Source organism: Rutidosis leptorrhynchoides, chromosome 7, assembly GCF_046630445.1.
Source record: "Rutidosis leptorrhynchoides isolate AG116_Rl617_1_P2 chromosome 7, CSIRO_AGI_Rlap_v1, whole genome shotgun sequence".
In the NCBI taxonomy this organism is placed as follows: Eukaryota; Viridiplantae; Streptophyta; class Magnoliopsida; order Asterales; family Asteraceae; genus Rutidosis; species Rutidosis leptorrhynchoides.
The window spans coordinates 18,522,403-18,544,138 of NC_092339.1; the positions used below are offsets into that span (position 1 = coordinate 18,522,403).

General features: G+C 38.5%; 2 protein-coding genes and 1 pseudogene across 2 annotated transcripts; all 3 read left to right on the plus strand.

Annotated features, from left to right (window-relative positions):
• Positions 1–8,296: 8,296 nt before the first annotated feature.
• Positions 8,297–9,736, plus strand: LOC139858993 (trihelix transcription factor ASR3-like). Its single transcript, XM_071847817.1, has 3 exons — positions 8,297–9,047; positions 9,162–9,200; positions 9,444–9,736. The coding sequence occupies exons 1-3, from the start codon at positions 8,297–8,299 to the stop codon at positions 9,734–9,736; spliced, it is 1,083 nt and encodes a 360-aa protein (XP_071703918.1).
• Positions 9,737–11,658: 1,922 nt separating this feature from the next.
• On the plus strand, positions 11,659–21,128 carry LOC139857049 (leucine--tRNA ligase, cytoplasmic-like; annotated as a pseudogene).
• LOC139858994 (leucine--tRNA ligase, cytoplasmic-like) lies at positions 19,905–21,523 on the plus strand. Its single transcript, XM_071847818.1, has 2 exons — positions 19,905–20,467; positions 20,998–21,523. The coding sequence occupies exons 1-2, from the start codon at positions 19,905–19,907 to the stop codon at positions 21,521–21,523; spliced, it is 1,089 nt and encodes a 362-aa protein (XP_071703919.1).
• Positions 21,524–21,736: the final 213 nt, after the last annotated feature.

The following is a 21,736-nucleotide window of genomic DNA, read 5'->3' on the forward strand; positions in this document are numbered from 1 at the left end:
ATGTTATACACGAGCCATAGACACTAACTAACACCATTTCAAGTCAAAAACACGAATTTAGAGAAATCTAGAGTTTTAGAAATGTTACCCAAAATGGATGAAATTGGTACCAAATCGAAGAGGATGATGAGAGGATCACGAATATGTAATTTGTTTTGAAGTTTGCTTCCCGATCCGAATTTAGATGATGATTCTATGAAGTTGGGGTTTGTGTGTGTTCTTGCTAGAGAGAAAGAGAGAGAGGGAGATGATGGAAATGGTGGAGAAATGGGTTGACTAGTTGACCTAGTCAACTAGTTTGCCCATTTGGCAACTCCGGTCCCTCGAGTTTCAAAGCGGGTGCGGGATTTAACCGATCGAATATTTTTAAAACGCAAGTTAACGAGAGATGTTATAATTAAATGACGGAATTATTATGAACGTTAGTCAACGGAAACTACGAATTTAAATACGAAAGATTATGTTAAAAAAAAAAGACGGTGTTAAAATTAAATTTAACGGAAAAACGCGGGATGTTACATCATAAACACCCTTTAACATATCACAAATCATCACCATGGTTAACAGCTTCGACAAAGTTTATACAGTCACATCCATATCTCATATTATCCCTGTTAAACTCGATCTCAACAAGTTGAACTACTCTCATTGGAAAAGCTTGTTTACAACCCACTGTTCGGGCTTCGATGTGCTTAACTTGTTGCAAGGTACCTGAGGAACGCACAACGACCGAATGGCTCAAGGTTGATGTTGTGGTAACAACCTGGATCTATAACACTATATCCGAACTGCTACTTGAATGATTACTCAACGCTGAACCTACTACGTCCCATGCGACATGGGTTTTTCTTGAAAAAATCTTCAAAGACTATAAACTGTCAAAAACAATGGAACTTAATGCTGAATTGTGTGGCCTGGATATTGGCGATCAAACAGTTGAAGAATATTTCCACAAAATTGACCGTCTTGCAACTCATCTTCGAAACCTTGGCACGACAGTCGAAGACAATGATCTTGTTATGTATGCGGTGAATGGACTAAATGATAAATACAGTCAAGCCAAACATATTATCCTTCACCGTAATCCTTTTCCGGATTTTGATACAGAATGCTCTTAATGGAAGAGATGACCCTTAATCGCAAGCACCGATCGGCCAACGAACCCCTGCTCAATTCGTCCAGCCCGACTGCCCTGGTTGCTCAAACACCCACGCAAAATCAATCAACTCAACCTGTGTGCCGTAATTTTTTGCGTGGATATTGCAGGTTTGAACCTAATTGCCGCTATCTTCATGAGGGAACTCTTTAGTTCAGCAACATCCTACTAGGCGGCCCAATTCTGGTTCAGCCCAACAGAATAATAATCGGTCCAGCAGTCTAAATCAGGCCCAACTCCTACAAATCATAGCAAGCCAACAGCAACAATTGGCCCAACAGCACAATCGGGTCCCTTACACTTATCCGCATCCCAATTTTAATTCATCTGGACTAAACCCAGCTCGCCGTCCACACGCCCAAACGAGCATCCTGCCCACACCGCCTGGTTTCTCAGGCCCAAGCCCAACTACATCTCCAGCTCACTTCAGTAACGGGCCACAGGCTTATTTTACAAGGCAGCCCAACAGCAACTCCCTTACGCAAGCTCAGTCTGGTGGTTCTTTTTTTGCGGTTCAGCCCAATACCAGCAGCAATTTAATCCAGGTCCAACCCAACTGTTACGGGTCTTTTACTGTTGACCCGCGGACCCAAACTCAGGAAACGGTTCTTCCCAATGCTTTTAGTGATATGACTCTTCAAGATTACGGGGCTTCCAGATGGCACATGGACACTGATGCGACTTCTCACCTTACCTCCTGTATTAATAATCTTAGTACTGTTTTTAATAATAGCAAATATTCGTCAGTCGCCGTCAGTAACGGAAACACAATTCCCGTGACCAACTCTGGCTATAGCTTGTTACCAAGTATTCACCGCCCACTACACTTAGAAAACGTCCTCGTAACCCCTGACATTATTAAAAGTCTTATATTTGTTCGACAATTTACACGCGATAATATTGTTTCTGTTGAATTTGACCGCTTTGGTTTTTCTGTGAAGGATTATCTGACGCGTCATCTCCTTCTCCGATGTGATAGCAGCGGGGACCTCTACGCACTCACCAAACCACCGAATCCAATTCTTCGCAAGCACTGCTCACGAGTCCTGTTACATGGCATCAACGTCTTGGTCACCTTGGACATGATGTATTTAGAAGACTTCTTTCAAATAAAGATATTACTTGTAATAAAATGTTGTCACCTTTATTTTGTCATGCATCTCAACTTGGCAAACATATACGACTCCCTTTTTCTGTTTCTAGTTCGAATGTTACCGCACCTTTGATATTATTCAATCTGATTTATGGACTTCTCCAATTTCTAGTCTTAGTAGTTTAAAACATTACATTATTTTTCTTGATCACTATTCTCATTATGTGTGGGTTTTTCCATTATGCAATAAATCTGATGCAATTAACACATTTATACACTTTCATGCGAAAGCATTTCAATGCGACAATGGTGGCGAATTTGATAACACCACCTTCCATCAACTCTTTCAGTCCAACGGGATTAAATTTCGTTTATCTTATCCCTACACCTCTCAACAAAATGGGAAGTCTGAATGCATGATATGCACCATCAACAGCCTCATTCGCACCCTTCTATTTCAAGCTCACATTTCGCCCACATATTGGGTAGAAGCTCTTCACATGGCAGCCTACCTACTCAATATTCTACCCTCTTCGGCCATAAATCACGAAATCCCGTACTTCCGCTTATACAAACAAAAACCTAACTACATCACTCTTCATGTCTTCGGCTGCCTATGTTATCCTCACCTTCCCACCACTAATAAACTCGCTCCTCGTTCCACTCCCTGCATCTTTCTCGACTACTCGTCCAATCACCGAGGCTATCGTTGTCTCGATCTCACCACAAACTGAATCATCCTCTCTCGACACGTTACCTTCGATGAAACCTCGTTTCCCTTTGGTTCCATGACTCCCACTCAGCCTCCATCCTATGACTTTCTTGATCCCCCCACCAAGCCTATTCTCTCGCTCTTATCATCTTCACACTCCGGAGACGCAGCCTCCTCCTACCGAGGCTACCGCCAACACACCACTCACTCAGCACTCCTCGGGGACTCAACCTCCTCCTAATGAGGCTACCGCTACCACACTTCCCACTCCACACTCCTCGGGGACTCAGCCTCCTCCTAATGAGGCTACCACTACCATACTTTCCACTACCGCGACTCAATCTCACCCTACTGAACCTACAGCCATGGAGACACAGCCTCCTCCTACTGTGGCTACATCTTCCTCCACCTCCACACATCCCATCATCACTCGTACGCGTGTCGGTACAACCAAACTGGTTCAACGTCTCAACCATCATACTACCACCATATCTCCGGTCCCCCGCACTTACCCTGAAGCCTTAACCGACCCTAACTGGAAACAAGCTATGACTGATGAATACACTACTTTAATTAGCAACAGTACTTGGACCCTTGTGCCCCGCCCATCGGACACGAACATTGTTCGCTCCATGTGGCTCTTTAAGCACAAGTTTAATGCAGATGGTAACTTGAGCAGATACAATGCTCGACTCGTTGCTAACGGTCAGAGCCAGCAGGTTGGCATTGATTGTGATGAGACTTTTAGCCCGGTTGTGAAACTGGAATCGATACGCACTGTCCTCAGTTTGGCGGTTTCTAGGCACTGGCCAGTTCATCAACTGGATGTCAAGAACGTCTTTCTTCATGGACAGCTTTCAGAGACAATTTATATGCACCAGCTACCAAGTTTTCGGGATCCTCGTTACCCGGATCATGTATGCTTATTGCAGAAGTCTCTTTATGGCCTCAAGCAGGCACCTCACGCTTGGTTTCAGCGTTTTGCAGTGTATGCTCAGCGTCTTGGATTTCACCAAAGCCACTGTGACACATCACTCTTTATTTATCGCCAGGGATCTGACACTACCTACCTGCTTCTTTATGTTGACGACATCATATTGACTGCTTCCTCTACAGGCTTATTGCACCAGATTATTTCTTCCTTGCATAAGGAATCTGCTATGACTAACTTGGGATCACTGAGCTACTTTATTGGGATTCACGCTAGTCGCACCGCATCTGGCATGTTCCTCTCTCAGCGGAAATATGCAACTGAGATCATTGAGCGGGCTGGAATGCCCTCTCGCCACCCCTGCAGGACCGAGGTTGTACCGGGTGCCAAGCTTACTAGTCACAGACCGCCTGTCAAGGATCAGACTCTTTATCAGATCCTTGTTGGCGCTTTACAGTACCTTACATTCACTAGTCCAGACATTTCATACGCAGTCCAACAAATTTGTCTTTACATACACGATCCTAGGGAGCAGCATATGCACGCCCTTAAACGGATCATTCGTTATATTCAGGGCACCACTGACCTCGGTCTGCAGTTATATGCATCATCTCTGACAACTTTAGTTGCTTACTCTGATGCCGATTGGGCCGGATGCCCTTCTACCAGATGCTCAACATCTGGTTACTGTGTGTTCCTCGGAAACAACCTCCTGTCTTGGTCATCCAAGCGGCAACTCACGCCCTCTCGCTTCAGTGCTAAAGCGGAGTATCGTGGAGTTGCCAATGTCGTTGTAGAGACTTGCTGGATCCAAAACCTTATTCGAGAGCTTCACTGTCCTGTGACATCTACCACCTTGGTCTACTGTGACAACATCAGCTTGGTGTATCTATCTACCAACCCAGTACAACATCAGTGGACCAAACACATTGAGATTGACATACATTTTGTTCGCGACCTCATTGCTCAAGGACAGGTTCGGGTTCTCCACGTACCATCCAGATATCAGTTTGCAGACATCTTCACTAAAGGTCTCCCGTACGCTTTGTTTGATGAGTCCAGATCCGGTTTGAGCGTCCGCAGGACTCTCGCTCCAACTGCGGGGATGTTAGACTATATGCTCAGCCCGTATATCATTTGTATTAGGCCTTGCGACCTAGTTTCCCTTTAGGGCTCTGTTAGTCCATTGCTTGTATTATATAATTACCCATCATGTACTGTGATTCATTAAGCAATAATACACATCGATTATGCACTGTAACAGCTATCTGAGAAATCTCATATTTTAACTCACCAAATCGTGCTCAAATTACTCAAGTCAAACTTCATAAACATTCGGTTAACAAATCAATTCGAGATTCTGGATGTGTTCAAGTTAATCTAAGGATCCACGAGTGTTCACTAGATGATTTTGAGAAGATTCCATGTTGGACTCATTAACTGAAACAGATTGAATCATAATTTTGATTTTCAATTTTTTTTTATAAAAATTAACAACGTTAGCATGTATAATAAATATCCTAATTAGAAGGTTATCAAGTCAAGTTGGTTTAAATCACGTATTTTAAACCCTCTCTAAAAATCTATTCCTCCTCCATCTCTCTAAAAAGAAAACCCAACCATTCATTCACCGCTACCGCCGGATTCTCCGGCATCTCGCCGGAGGTCCGGCGTGCCCCATTTTTCTTGCTTTCCTCTTCCTTAACCTCCGATCTTCCACCTTATCTCTTCTCCGGCTTGTTCTCCATTTTGGGTCGCTTGTTTAGGTGTTTGGTCCGGTTCTTCGTTTGGTTTCAGGGTGCTTTCCGGCGAGTTCCCCTTCACTCTCAGGCGACGAACGCTCTGCGTTCTGAGGTGATGTGTTCTCCGTCTGTATTTTGGTATGTTCCCTGTTCTTTTTGACCTTGATTTAGGTGGTTGTGATTTCTTCTTTGTTTCTCTATTTGTTTGTCGAAAATGGCGGGTTTTTTTCTTCACTGTTTCCTCACCACCTTACTTGGCCGTCGTTGGGTGTTCTCACCGGAGTTCCGGCGGCTTGGCCGGTGGTCTCGCCGGAGTGGTCTGTTTGGGGTTGTGCCTTGTTGTTTTGGCTTGGGTGATTTCATTTGGCGGTTGGTTATAGGTCCGTGTTCCCTTCGTTTTTTTATTTTTTCTGATCCCGTTCGTTCCATCTTCCTCGTCACCGGTTTAGGTTCGGAACGGGCCGATGTTGTTGCCGCCTTAGTGATTTTAGGATCGTTAAGCGCTAAAAGATTGGTGATTTGGAGTTTTATTCTCGGTTGATTCCCGATCCTCCGATGGGTTGGGGCTCGACAGGTTAGGGTTTCTGAGTTGTTTGCTTTTAGGGGTTTTCTTAGTTGGGCCGACCAACGGGGGTTTGTCTCTGGGTTTCTGGTTGATGTGGTCTCAATGGGGGTGTTATTGGTTTGCCCGATGAACGATTTGATTACTGATTTTTAGACAAGGGCGATGCGGTTTGGTGTGGGAGTTGTGGATTGGGGGTTCTTAGCTGTTTACTTCGGTTCAGGTTCCGTAGGGTTGATTGGATTGTTGGTTGCAGCTGCTGTCGTCAGTTCAGGTGAGGACTTTTTTTTTCTTTTTTCAGGATTCGGTGGTCTAGGTGGCGGTTACTTCTCACTATCGGTTCAAGTTGTTTCATCAAAGTTATTGTTTTATTTCAATCAAGTTCATGTTGAACATTAGATTTAATTTCAAACAGATTCGATATCTGTATTTGTAACTCTTCATGTAACGCAGTAGATCATCGGATCTGCTTTTTTATTTATTTATAATAATATGTTCTTTCGCCAAAAAAGAAAAAGTTAAGTTGGTTTACATTAGTACATTTTTTCAAAGTATATATAGCCTACAATAGTATTTTTTTTTCTAGTTATATAGCCTACATTGAGAAAAAAATGAAATTATATAGGTATTGATTAGCTTAAACCCCCTATTTTAAAGGCTCAAGTTTCATAAAGCAGAAAACTTGCATTCCTTTTCATATGTAAAATAGTATTTGTTCTGTTCATTTTCTCCAACATGAATAGCATTGAACTAGTGTTCGAACCCTCGCTTCGCGCCGGGGTTCGGTTTTCAATGTGTTATATTGCGTTTAGTTTGTAAAATTATTTTGTGGCTAACGATGATATCATTGAAGCGCAACTCGAGTCGAACTAAAAGGTATAATCCGTGAAAGATTTAAATGTTATTTTAAATTAACAATATATGTACATCTCCGCGTTTCACTATGAAATTGTCGACTTTTAAAAATTTAACGCAAAATCGACGTGTATGAAAAGTACCTCAAATATTTAGCGTTTTTTAAAAAGCGTCCGATTTTCGTATAGTTAGTGACAGTGTGCTCCTAAAATTGTTTCGAGTTTAACGATGGTTTCAGAAAAATTTAACTCGGTGCGATCGAGAAGATATGGCCCGTTGAATATTTGGGTGTAGTTTTTTTAAAATTTTTTTATGAAAATGAGTATTTGACACTTTACCCCCTGTTTGGGGGGTCGATTTTAATATTTGAACAAACTATGGGGGCTTTTTTTTAAAAAAAAGGTGGAAAAGGGGGAAAAAAGTGAAAGAACGAAAGTACCCCTGGTGACTATTAATCGTTTTTGTCTATTAGGTAGTATATAAAGTATGTAGTCGATTTATAATGAATGAGAAGTTTAATGTTTAAAGTATAAAATGTTAAAAGTTTGTGATAAGTTTGTAAAAACCGTAATAAAATGTTAAAAGTTTGTGCTAAGTTTGTAAGAAACAAAAACTTAACTGTTATGTTTTTTTTTGGGGTTAAAATGTAAGTAAGTAAAAGAGTGGGGTGGTTTGTGAAACTTTTGAAGGGACTATTCATTTGAGCTATGCCTTTTAGATATAAGGTATAATAAAAGGATCATTTTATCATTATCATGTCCAAATATATAAATATTGTCTATTTTATACATTGAATGCTGGTATTTGGTAATGAATAATAATAAAATGATCATTCTTCATTCTTCTATTATAACCAACGTATGTAAGAAAATGAAGGCCAGCTTACTATTGTCACAAGGTTTGACTCAAGTAGTCTAGTATATTGTCCTGAAAATCAAATCTTTAACTCCCTAAAATGTAAGGCAACAAAGGGAAAATGAGATTTTAAAGAATCAAGTCTTACATAAAGAAAGGCAATATATGCCTTAAAGATACAATTAGTGCTTAACTAAGTATGTAATATGCAAATAAAGCCACCCTAATTAATTTAATGCCAAAACAAAGAAACTATTGCCCTTATTTGGGTAGTATGTTACAAGGCCTAATCCTTTAATGATTCACATAATACACCTCATATAACTATAACGTACCTTACAAAAGCACCTACACAAATTAGCTTGCAGTACAGAACTTTTTAAAGTTTTCATGGCAACAGAAACAGAAGTGAGTGACAATGGTGGTGGTGGTGGTGGTACACCAATCAAAGAGTTGATTGATGGTCAGAAACCACCACCATTAGCGGTAGATGTGGCCGACGAAAAGAGCAAATCACCACGACACCCTCGTTGGACAAGACAAGAAACACTTACACTTATAGAAGGCAAAAAAGTCGCAGAGAACAGAGGTCGCAGGGGTCGCAGATCAAGTTCAGTTTTTGGGACGGATCAAGTCGAACCAAAATGGGATTCAGTTTCATCATATTGTAAACAACGGGCTGTTAACCGAGGGCCGGTTCAATGTAGGAAAAGATGGAGTAATATGGTAGGTGATTTCAAAAAGATACAAGCATGGGAATCACAAGTGAAACAAGAATGTGATTCTTATTGGTTGATGAGAAATGACTTAAGAAGAGAAAACAAATTGCCTGGGTTTTTCGACAGGGAAGTGTATGATGTGTTGGATGGGAAATCAGTTACTAAAGAGGCGTATAAACTCGCTTTAGTGACAGTAAGTGCAGACACGAAAGATGAGGTGGCGATGGTGGTCGTAGAAGAAGACGAGTTAGGTGATGAAGGGAACGCGGATGTAGTTTTTGATAGTGGTCGACATGCCACGTCAGATGATGGTCTTTTTCCCGATTCAGATAAAATGGAGGAGGACGAGGAAGAAGAAGATATAAATGGGAAAAATCATGATGATCTAACAAAGAAGATAGCCGACCCGGTGCCTATTTCAGGTGAATCAATACTATGTAATATTCAAGTTCTTATGTGATACTAACTTATACAATGTAGTATTATTATGGTTACTTTAAGAAATTATGATGATAAAATTTGGCTGTTATTGATAGAGAAGAGGTATCAACCGTATCACCAAGATTACACCCAAGGTAAAGCATATACATAATTGACTGAAAGTAGCTATAGGTTTTTGCTAACGACAGCCCTTAGGGCTGTGGTTAACGTGCATAATTGTATTGTACATGACAGTTGAGATTGATTTCTTTATGGCAGTTACGCATATGCACAATGAATTTATGCACGTTAACAACAATCCTAACGGTTGTCGTTAGCAAAATCCTTATATATTTATATATACTTGTAAAATTTATATTCACAAATTATTCTAACAGACACCTCAAAGGAACATCAAAAAAATTCGCCTTCGCCTTCGTGGAAAGAAAGTATGTCTCGAGAGGGATGTAAGAAGAGAAGAGTATCAACGGATGAATGTCAAGACAAAAGGTTCGATGAACGATTAATTGAAGTTCTTGAGAAGAATGTTAACTTGATGAATGCAAAACTTGATGCTGAAATCGCAAATTGTCAGTTGGATAGGGAACAGAGAAAAGACTACAATGACAGTTTGGTAGCTGCTCTGAACAAAGTTTCAAACGCCTTAACGAAAATTGCTGACAAGTTATGACCGAGTGCGGGCATTAGTTATAGTGGAAGATTACTATAACGAACTTTTGATTCCCGTTCAATTTTCTTTGAACCAGTTATGTTTTAGCAGTTATGAAACATAAAGTTTTAGTCTTTTGGGTTGCAACTATCCAAAGCATAAAAATCTTGCTTTTGTGCAGGTGACTCGAGTTAATATCAGTGTTTTGACCTTTATACCCTTCTGAAATCACCTCAGAAGAGGATAAACCCAATTCTGGTAAGCTCAAATCATTAACAAGAAATTTATCACCATTGTTATCTACTGAGTACTGACCCGTTGGTCTCAAGATTCCTATTTTCAATAATTCACCCAACTTGTACCTCGCTTTATTATATCAAAATGTCACACGCTTTTTCTTGTGTACTTACATAATACGCCTCTTGTAAAAGCTTAAGAGCCAATTCTGTAGCAGGGAACTTGTATTAAATCGGTTGTAAAATGGAAACTAGTTTTTCATAATGACAAGTGTTACAAATTGTAAAAGAATTAAAGGAATTGAACTCCAATTAGACTTCGTTTTATTACAAATTGTATGTATTACAGAAGAAACAAAATGAATTACAACACATCATCAAGTAAAAAATTTTAAACTAGCGGTTTCTCGTAATGCCACGGATCTCTACTTAAATTCGCCACTGCCATTAACCCCGAACCAAATTATTTATCTAAACATCCCTGAAATGATTATGAAAACATTGCTAACCAGGCGATCTCAATATTATTATATCCATTCAATCACCTTCCAACTAAGCATGCTCCTAGTTTCCTATCTATATATTACTATATCTCTTCTTAATTTATTGTTGACTTATCATTTTTTATATATATCCAAAGTAATTATACACTTTATTTATTAAATAAATACTCCGTAATAGATAAAAGTATTGAGGTATAATTGTAAATAAATAAGTTACAGCTAAAACGATTATGAAAAAGTTTAATGAACAAGATATTCTTAGACTAGTTGTAGTGGTTGGGGGCGTGTGTTGTTTTTTGTACTTTTTTGATAACTAGGACGTGTGAGTTGTTTTTGTGGAGTAGTGGTGGTGTGGATTTTTGATGTGAGTTAAGAGTGGTGTGATGATGTGTTAAAATATAATTGGTAAAGTAATTAAAAAGGGGATAAAAATTATATTTTTAAAATAATAAAATATTTAAAAAAAGCAAACCAACTGCGTTGCCAACCCCGTTGGAATCCCAGGAACGCCACCCTATTTTCTTCAACCAACGCCTTGATACCGCAAGAAGGGGGCGGCGCTTGGAGCCACATCACCCTCCGATGCCGTTGCTCCAAACCGATACATATGGTCTTATATTACTATCTAAAAAAAAAAAAAATACTCCAGTGTTTAAGTGATACTGATACGGAGTATGATTATTTAGAATCCTTAACGCTATAACAGTAAAATTATCTTAAACCCTAAACCCCACTTAAATAGCAAAAGGCACCCAATTCTTTACCATGTTCAAACCTCTCAAACCCACGCTCCATCGAATTGCAAAATTGCATCAAACCGTAACCCAAACTAGGAAAACAGCAGAGACCAAAACTGGGAAGAGTTTCAAGAGGAGGGACCAGCTTTTAGCAATTCAACGCAAAGTACAAAAATGGTGGGATGAGGGCCGTGTTTTTGAAGCAAATGCTACTGAACAATCGCATGAACAAGGAGATAAGTTCTTCCTTACGTTTCCAATTCCTTATATGAACGGCCTTTTGCATTTAGGGCATGCTTTCACGCTTTCAAAATTAGCAAGTGCTGCAACTTATCACACAATGAAAGGTGATAATGTGCTTTTACCGATTGGATTCCATTGTACTGGTATGCCAATTAAAGCATCCGCTGATAAACTTAAAAGAGAAATTGAACAATTCGGTTATCCCCCTGTTTTTCCTCCTGAAATTGTTGCGAGTGAACCTGAATTTGATACAAAATTTAAGGGGAAGAAATCAAAATTGAATTCGAAAATCGGACGGGAGAAGTATCAGTGGGAGATAATGCGTAGTTATGGATCATCGGATGCTGAGATTGCTACGTTACAAGATCCAGTTCAGTGGCTTAGGGTTTTTCCTGAAAGGGCTGTCGAAGCTTTGAAAGTTCTTGGATCGGGTGTTGATTGGAGGAGGTCATTTATTACGACGGATGTTAACCCGTACTTCGACAAGTTTGTTCGTTGGCAAATGAGAAAGTTAAAGCAATTGGGGAAGATTGTTAAAGATTTAAGATACACGATTTATTCACCGTTGGATGGGCAACCGTGTGCAGATCATGATCGAGCGTCAGGGGAAGGTGTTATTCCCGAAGAGTATACTTTAATTAAACTCGAGGTGGTCCCACCTTTTCCGGCTAAGTTCACACATTTAGAAGGAAAGAAGGTTTATGTGGCAGCTGCAACTTTAAGACCCGAGACAATGTACGGACAGACTAATTGTTGGGTGTTGCCGGACGGGAAGTATGGTGGGTATGAAATTAATGAGAATGAAGTGTTTATTATGACTGAGCGTGCAGCGCGCAATTTGGCTTATCAGCGTTTATCTCGTGTTCATGAAAAGGTTAGTTGTGTAGTGGAGTTGATTGGTCAAGATATTATTGGGTTACCGCTTCGATCACCATTATCGTTGAATGAGATTATATATTGTCTTCCAATGCTATCGGTTTTGACTGATAAAGGTACTGGGATTGTTACCAGTGTCCCCAGTGATTCACCCGATGATTTCATGGCTTTGCAGGTACTATTTTTTGTATCAGTACAAGTAGCTGATATATGTTTTACCGTGTTATAATGTTGTTTGCTTCATACAGTAATTTACACTTTTACAGTCCATTTAATGTAATTTGGAAGCTGATATGTTGGAGTTGAAACTTCAGTTTTGCTCTCTAGTAGTTTTATGTGGTGTTTGGATTAGCTTATTTTGGAGCTTATAGCTTATAAATCTAATAAGTTCCAAAAAAGAAACTTATGTTTTCTTATAGCTTATTCTTTTGTATTTTAGCTTATAAGCCTAATAAGATAAGACAATTCTTTAACAAAGTGTTGCTTATTAGTTCAGGCTTAGTAGGATTAAGCTAAAAGGTCACAATATAAGCTAATTCAAATATCCCCTTAGAAGTCTAACATTCTATGTATATTTGGTGCAAGTTACTCATGAATAATCCATGAATGCACACATTTACGAATTATCGGATATTGTGGCTGCTATTTTCTGAAGAATAATTTATTTTCTAGTGAAAGCAAGGAAACATGTTAATGATTCTTCATTACACAAACGTGCACACTGGAAACATGTTAATTTATTTTCACGATGTTAAATGGTTGAACTGAATTCAAGTTTTTAAACATGATCAATTACATTCTATAATTCTAGGTTGAACATACATACAGTCAGATGCTATTTAAACGTGTGAGTTAAAAGAAAATATAGTCGCACTTTGTGTAAGATAACCCAATGTATAATTCATCATTTATAACCACACTTGTTACAGATTCTTCATTGCCCTCTTTAGGAGTTAGGAATGTTATGTATATTCTCCCTAAAAGTTCAGATCACTCTACCGTCAAAAAGTAACACCGGATGACTGGAGAAACCAGGAATCTTTGGGGCACACGAATTTTAATCTGTAAGATTTGTTTAAATACATTCTGTTCCATATCTATAAGCAAATTTAGAAACTTTTTATGAAGAAATGGAACTCAATGGATAAACCAGGAATCACTTAAAGAAGAAAGCATATGAATTGTGATAAGTAAGATTTAATTAGATAAATTTCTTCCCATATAATATAATACTTGATGGGATTTAAATGTTGCAAATTTACAAGTGGGTGTGTGTTTGCCTATTGAAATGGTTGAGGCTTGTTCCAATATTGAATTACTGATCCTGATGCATCTATACATCATGATATAAAAACTTGTCAAATTTTGCATTGAGTAATAAGAAAAGTTTGATTTTGGTTATATTACAAGTTTAACACTAATAAATTTTTATTGCAGGATTTGAAATCTAAAGCTCCTTTCAGGGCCAAGTTTGGAGTAAAAGACGAATGGGTATTACCCTTTAAAATCATCCCAATTATCAGCCACCCCGAATATGGCGACAAGTCAGCTGAAAAAATATGCACCGACATGAAAATCAAGAGCCAAAACGAGAGACAAAAGCTTGATGTGGCTAAAAAGGTTATCTACAAGGGCGGTTTCTATGAAGGAAAAATGTTGGCTGGTGAATATTCCGGAATGCGTGTTCAAGAAGCTAAAAACTTAATCAGAAACAAACTGTTAGAATTGGGTCAAGCTGTCGTTTATAGTGAACCCGAGAAGAAAGTGATGTCAAGATCGGGTGATGAGTGTGTGGTTGCCTTAACCGATCAATGGTATATTACATACGGTGAATCTAACTGGCGAAAAGCCGCCGAAAAATGCTTATCCAATATGAATTTGTACTCCGATGAGACCCGCAACGCGTTTGACCATACGTTGACCTGGTTAAAACCATGGGCATGTTCTAGAAGCTATGGTCTCGGGACCCGCATTCCATGGGACGAGGAGTTTCTCGTGGAATCGTTATCCGATTCAACCATCTACATGGCTTACTATACGGTCTGTCACCTGTTGCAGAACGGGGATTTATACGGTGCGGATACGTCCATCGTAAACCCCGAACATCTGACAGACGACGTTTGGGACTACGTGTTCCTTTCGGGGCCCGAACCTAAATCTACCGAAATTTCTTTATCACTTTTGAAAAAGATGAGGCGGGAATTTGAATACTTTTTCCCGGTTGATGTTCGTGTTTCTGGTAAGGATCTCATACAAAACCACCTTACGTTTTGTATCTACAACCACGTTGCGATGTTTCCCGAAACATTGGCCTCGCGGTTTCAGATGTAACGGGCATATTATGTTGAACGGTCAAAAAATGTCAAAGTCAATTGGGAATTTCATGACTTTGAAACAAGCATGTGAGGAATATTCATCCGATGCCGTTAGATTCGCTCTTGCTGATGCTGGCGATGGATTAGACGATGCGAATTTTGTGGTTGAAACGGCTAATGCTGCGATTATTAAGCTCACAAATGACTTATGGTGGATGGAAGAAGTTAAAGCTTACGAAGCCACTTTTAGAGTGGGCCCGCCTTCTAATTATGCTGACCGTGTATTTGAAAACGAGATGAACTATGCTGTAAAAATCACTGATGAAAATTACAAGGATTTTAGGTTTCGTGGTGCTCTTAAAACTGGGTTCTATGATCTTCAAAATGCTAGGAATGAATATAAGTCTAGGTGTGGTTCAAGTGGGATGAACCGTGATCTTGTGTGGCGGTTTATGGTGGTTCAAACACAGTTAATTGCTCCTATTTGCCCCCATTATTCTGAACACGTATGGCGGGACGTTTTGAAAAAACAAGGTTTTGTTATTAAATCTGGATGGCCTGAAGCTGAAAATCCCGATTTTACCCTTCTAAAAGCTGACAGATACTTGCAGGACCTGATTAAAGATTCCAGGTTCACCTTCAAATGGCTTAAATTTGACTTATTATAATGAAATCTTCTTTTTTTCCTTTCTTTTTTTTTTTTTTTTTTTGTCTGTTTATCTGTTAGTACTGTTATTATCATGGAACTAAGGATCGGTTATTACTTGAAGTACAACTCAATGCAGAAAATTTATGAAATCATTTTTTTAAAAAGGTGTCCAATAGTTGTTTAGAGAATGTAGTGTTTTTAATTATGTCACTAACTATCAACACTCTGTTTTCAAGCTCTCGACAAGGGTTTTAGGTCGACCCAGTGCGTGCCCAAAATGACCAGTTTTGAAGTTTTACCCAAGGTGCTCATTATGCAAAAATAAAAAAAAATAAAAAAATTCAGATAATCGTTTGTCTTTTTTTATAATTAAGCTTGATATTTATGGTATATTTGTAGCCGTCTAGAAACTTGCTGTAAGTTATGTTAATCTGTTGTTGATTGGTGATTTGTGATTTATTTATTTGATATGTCAAATGTTTGATTTTTGTGTAATCAAATTATTTCAGGAATAAGTTTCTTACGAGACAGGCTTCCGGTGGCTCAAAGAAGAAAAATAAAGTAACCATGATTCAACAGAGCGAAAAAACAATAACGAGTGGTCTCATAATATATGTGAATGAAGAATATGATGGTTGGAGGAGAGAATGCTTAAACATTTTAAGAGATAAATTCGATAGTCAAACCCGCAAGTTTGCACCTGACGAGGAGATAATAAAAGCATTGAACCAGATTGAAGTGGGCCAGGGCCAGATAGAAAATTTTAAAGAGGAATGTATGAAGTTCTTGAAGGCAAAGAAGGCTGATGTCATGAATCTTGGGGTTCAAGCGTTGGATCTAAGGCTACCATTTGGTGAGATTGAGCTTCTTAAAGAGAATCTAGAGTTGATAAAGAGACAGATAGGTGACCTTGAACATGTAGAGATTTTGTCCGTCACTGATCCAGATGCTGTTATTAAGGCCGGCTGTCATGCTTTTTTGTTAAAGAAAGATCCACCATTACCCGGATCTCCTACCCCCATATTCTTGCCTTGACTTCACTTGACTGGCGATGGTACGTTTTTATTTACGATTAGTTAAACTGTTTTATGTTGAAACTTGTCATTTTTAGTTCGGGTTAAAACAGGCTGTGCAGGTCAGGTTGGGTTGAACCTTTTCTGGCCAGATTATTTATTATTTTATTTATTTTTCTATATAGTTGAAGGATTGGAAACTTAGATTAATTTGAAATAATAGCTGAATCTGAATCTGTAAGTAATACTAGTAAATATGAACAGCTTAGGAACATTTAAGTACACTTGGGGAGACTTTCAACCATTTGCCCCATTTACTTTGTGAATAAAATATGTTTTTTGTTCCATTGATTGAGATTAAATAAAAATCATAAGTAAATGCCTTGAATCTGATTTGCTTCTACTGTTTAGTACTTATGTTATCATAGTATATAGTATTAGAGTGCTAATGCCACTAGATAGCAATTAAGACTTGCTGATGTATGAATGAAAACACTGTTAATGAGATGCTTACTTTTCCTCTATTTTACGCGTTCTGATGGTTGCAACATCTATGGTCACTTCAAGGTTAATCTTAACTTTTTGCATATTCTGTTACAACAATATGTAAATATGGATCTGGACATAAATGTTTTGCTGCTTTGCTGTAGAATATTTGTAAATGGTTATCACTTGGATAATGTTTCTGTTGTTTAGCTTTAGTTTCGACTAATACCGGCTATATTATACCTTGCTCATACAGTACAAATACCGACTATATCATACCTTGCAAAGCCAACCCAAAGTCATAAGGTTCAAGTCCATATAGGTTCAAGTCCATGCAAGCTATTAAACCCCCTCTTGGCCACAGAGGTTCACCCGCGATGACTCTGGGCTGCCCGCAAAGCGGGTAGTCGCCCTGGGATATAGTCGACTCGCATAGCGTGGAGGAAACCCAGGTAAATCAAAAAAAAAAAAAAAAAAAAAAAAAAAGAAGTCATAAGAATGTCTAAAACCCCCCAAAAAAGTCATACAAATGGGTCAAATGGGCTTGTCTAAAACCCATTTGGGTCTTAGACAAACAATTGGGTCAAAATCCATCAACTCCATCAAATAGAGATGGGTCTAACGGGTCGAGAAGTAAAGTTTCCAGTTTCACGTTTTATTTTTTGTTCTGCATTTCTGTTTTAAGCAGTTCCGTATTTCAATCTTAAGTTTCGCGCTTCAGTTCAGTTTCGCTTTTCAATTTTCAATTTCACGATTTAGTTTTTAGTTCCTTGTTTCAATTTTCAGTTTCACGTTTCGGATTCTAGTTTTGAGCTCCAGTTTTTGTTTTCAATTTCCCGTTCCAGTTTTCAGTTTTGTGTCTTCAGATTTTCGCTTTAGTTTTGTGAAACAGATTACTAAAACGCGAATCTGAAAACCGAAATGTGAATCTGGAAATTGACACAAAAACGTGATACTGAAACCCGAAACGCAAAACTGAAGCTTAAACTCGAAATTGATAACTGAAACGAGAAAAGAAACCAAAACGTGAATTTGAAAAGTAAAACACGAAGCTGAAATTGAAACACAATCTGAAACTTGAATCGCAAAACTGATTGAAATACGAAATTGTATCTTAAATGTGAAACTGAAACGAGAATCTGAAAACTAAAGTGCAAAATCGACCCAATTAGACCCGACCCATTTGACCCGTCAAAAATTCTGACCAGTTCGACCCACGACCCTTTCAGGTTTCGACCCAATTCGACCCGTTTTCCGTGTATAGGCTATACCATGGGAGAACTGTTACTCGAGTAACCTGAGTGCTAAAATGCTCCCTTTACTTGAACATATGATGTTTTCATGAGAGGAGTATATCATATTCCAAATTTAATCCTTCATATGCCAAATTAAATACGGTGTCGCCTCGTAAAGCAACAAATAATCTTTTGTTTCTCGACGAAAAGCCTCCTTCATTTTTGGGAAAGTGATTTGTTGTCACAATTACCACCAGACACTAGTCACGCGACGCGCGAGCCACATACAAATATGAATCATCAATAACACATACCAAACACGCACAATACATATAAAAGAAAAACGATCCAATTAAACAGATTAAAATGCTAAAATCCAAAACTAAAACGCCTTAAATGTGACGCAATTCTGGCCAATTTATTACCCATATCCGACCAAACTTAAGAAATGTAACGGGAAATAATATAAAACAAAACAAAACAAAACGACGCTTATTTAAAATGCTACTACTTTTTGAAACTAGACCCAAATAATCAGACCATCCGACTGTCACTTCATTTCCACTCAAGCAACGCCATGATAACCTGCAGACTCCAACAGCATTGCTTTAATTTGATCAACATGAACATCTTGTCCTGCTACAAAAATTAAAGCATATTCCAACCAACAAGACCATCATACATTTGTGTCTTCTGATGGTTGCAAGATCTATGGTCACTTCAAGGGTAATCTCAATTGCTTGCATATTCCATACCAACACTTTGGTAATATGGATCCGGACAGAAACGTTTTGCAGCTTTGCTATAACATATCTGTAAATGGTCATCACTTGAATCATGAAACACTGTTAGACTGTCTGTGTTGCACAGTGTTGTTTAGTTTTGGGTTCGACTCCGAAAATAAACAAGATTCATGAAACATGAATAAATAAGTAGGTAAAATGCTAGATGTCATCATATAGTACAAATACCGGCTATACTATACCTTGCAAAGCCAACCCTAAGTTATTAAAATTGGTCAAATGGGTTTGTCTGGGTTTGTCTAAAACCCATTTGGGTCTTAGAAAAACAATTGAGTCAAAATCCATCAAGTCCAACAGATAGAGACGGGTCCAACGGGTCGAGCCGTAAAGTTTTTAGTTTCACGTTTATTTTTTTGTTCCACGTTTCTGTTTTAAGCAGTTCTGCATTCTAATCTTAAGATGCTAAAAACTTAATCAGAAACAAACTGTTAAAACTGGGTCAAGCTCTCGTTTATAGTGAACCCGAGAAAAAAGTCATGTCAAGATCGGGTGATGAGTACGTGGTTGCCTTAACCGATCAATGGTATATTACATACGGTGAATCTTGCTGGCGAAAAGCAGCCGAAAAATGCTTGTCCAATATGAATTTTTACTCCGATGAAACCCGCCATGCGTTTGACCATACGTTGACCTGGTTAAAACCATGGGCGTGTTCTAGAAGCTTTGGTCTCTGGACCCGTATTCCATGGGACGAGGAGTTTCTCGTGGAATCATTGTCTGATTCCACGATCTACATGGCTTACTATACGGTTTGTCACCTGTTGCAGAACGGGAATTTATACGGTGCGGATACGTCCATCGTAAACCCCGAACATCTAACAGACGACATTTGGGACTACGTGTTCCTTTCTGGGCCCAAACCTAAATCTACGAAAATTTCTTTATCACTTTTGAAAAAGATGAGGCTGCAATTTGAATACTGGGCCCCGGTTGATGTTCGTGTTTCTGGTATGGACCTAATACTGAACCACCGTACTTTCTGTATCTACAACCACGTTGCGATGTTTCCCGAAAAACATTGGCCACGCGGTTTCAGATGCAACGGGCATATTATGTTGAACGGTCAAAAAATGTCAAAGTCAACGGGAATTTCATGACTTTAAAACAAGCATGTGAGGAATATTCATCCGATGCCGTTAGATTCGCTCTTGCTGATGCTGGAGATGGATTAGACGATGCAAATTTTGCGGTTGATACGGCTAATGCTGCGATTATTAAGCTCACAAATGAGTTATGGTGGATGGAAGAAGTTAAAGCTAACGAGTCCACTTTTAGAGAGGGCCCACCTTCTAGTTATGCTGATCGTGTATTTGAGAATGAGATGAATTATGCTGTAAAAATTACTGATGAAAATTACAAAGATTTTATGTTTCGTCGTGCTCTTAAAACTGGGTTCTATGATCTACAAACTGCTAGGAATGAATATAAGTCTAGGTGTGGTTCGAGTGGCATGAATCGTGATCTTGTGTGGCGGTTTATGGTGGTTCAAACACAGTTGATTGCTCCTATTTGTCCCCATTATGCTGAACACGTATGGCGGGACGTTTTGAATAAAGAAGGTTTTGTTATTAAAGCTAGATGGCCTGAAGCTGAAAATCCCGATCTTACCCTTCTAAAAGCCGACAGATACTTGCAGGACCTGATTAAAAATTCCAGGTTCACCTTCAAATGGCTTAAATTTGACTTATTATAATGAAATCTACTTTTTTTCCTTTCTTTTTTTTGTCTGTTTATCTGTTAGTACTGTTTTTAACATGGAACTAAGGATTGATTATTACTTGAAAAGTACACTCAATGCAGAAAATTTATGAAATCATTTTTTTAAAAAGGTGTCCGACTGTCCGATAGTTGTTTAGAGAATGTAGTGTTTTTAATTATGTCACTAATTATCAACTCTCTGTTTTCAAGTTCTCGACAAGGGTTTTAGGTCGATCCAGTGCGTGCCCAAAATGACCAGTTTTGAAGTTTTACCCAAGGTGCTCATTATGCAAAAAAAAAATAAAAAAATAAAAAAATCAGATAATCGTTTGTCTTTTTTCATAATTAAGCTTGTTATTTATGGTATATTTGTAGCCGTCTAGAAACTTGCTTTAAGTTATGTAAATCTGTTGTTGATTGGTTATTTGTGATTTATTTATTTGATATGTCAAATGTTTGATTTTTGTGTAATCAAATTGTTGTTTCAGGAACAAGTTTCTTACGAGAAAGGCTTCTGGTGGCTCAAAGAAAAAAAATAAAGAAACCATGATTCAACAGAGCGAAAAAACAATAACGAGCGGTCTCATAATATATGTGAATGAAGAATATGATGGTTGGAGAAAAGAATGTTTGAACATTATAAGAGATAAATTCGATAGTCAAACACGCACGTTTGTAGATGACCATGAGATATTACAAGCATTGCATAAGAGTGAAGTGGGCCAAGGCCAGATAGAAAATTTTAAGGAGGAATGCATGAAGTTCTTGAAGGCGAAGAAGCCTGATGTCATGAATTTTGGTGTTCAGGCGTTGGATGTAAGGCTACCGTTTGGTGAGATTGAGGTTCTTGAAGAGAATGTAGAGTTGATAAAGAGACAGATAGGTGACCTTGAACATGTAGAAATTGTGTCGGTCACTGATCCAGATGCTGTTATTAAGGCAGGCTGTCATGCTTTTTTGTTAAAGAAAGATCCACCATTACCCGGATCTCCTACCCCTATATTCTTGCATTGACTTCACTTGACTGGGGATGGTACGTATTTATTTGCAATGAAGGTTCAAACTATTTTATGTTGAAACTTGTCATTTTTAGTGGGGGTTAGAACAGGCTGCAGGTCAAGTTGGGTTGAACCTCTTCTGGCCAGATTATTCATTTATTTATTTATTTTTTCTATATAGTTGAAGCATTAGATTTTTTTGAAATAAATAGCTGAATCTGAATTTTTA

Bases quoted from the DNA above. Each gene is read 5' to 3' on its own strand.
- LOC139858993 (XM_071847817.1), top strand. From the start codon at position 8,297: ATGGCAACAGAAACAGAAGTGAGTGACAATGGTGGTGGTGGTGGTGGT. The intron at 9,048-9,161 runs GTGAATCAATAC...TGTTATTGATAG, and splicing joins CGACCCGGTGCCTATTTCAG to AGAAGAGGTATCAACCGTAT. The intron at 9,201-9,443 runs GTAAAGCATATA...TTATTCTAACAG, and splicing joins TCACCAAGATTACACCCAAG to ACACCTCAAAGGAACATCAA.
- LOC139858994 (XM_071847818.1), top strand. From the start codon at position 19,905: ATGACTTTAAAACAAGCATGTGAGGAATATTCATCCGATGCCGTTAGA. The intron at 20,468-20,997 runs GTTCACCTTCAA...TTGTTGTTTCAG, and splicing joins GACCTGATTAAAAATTCCAG to GAACAAGTTTCTTACGAGAA.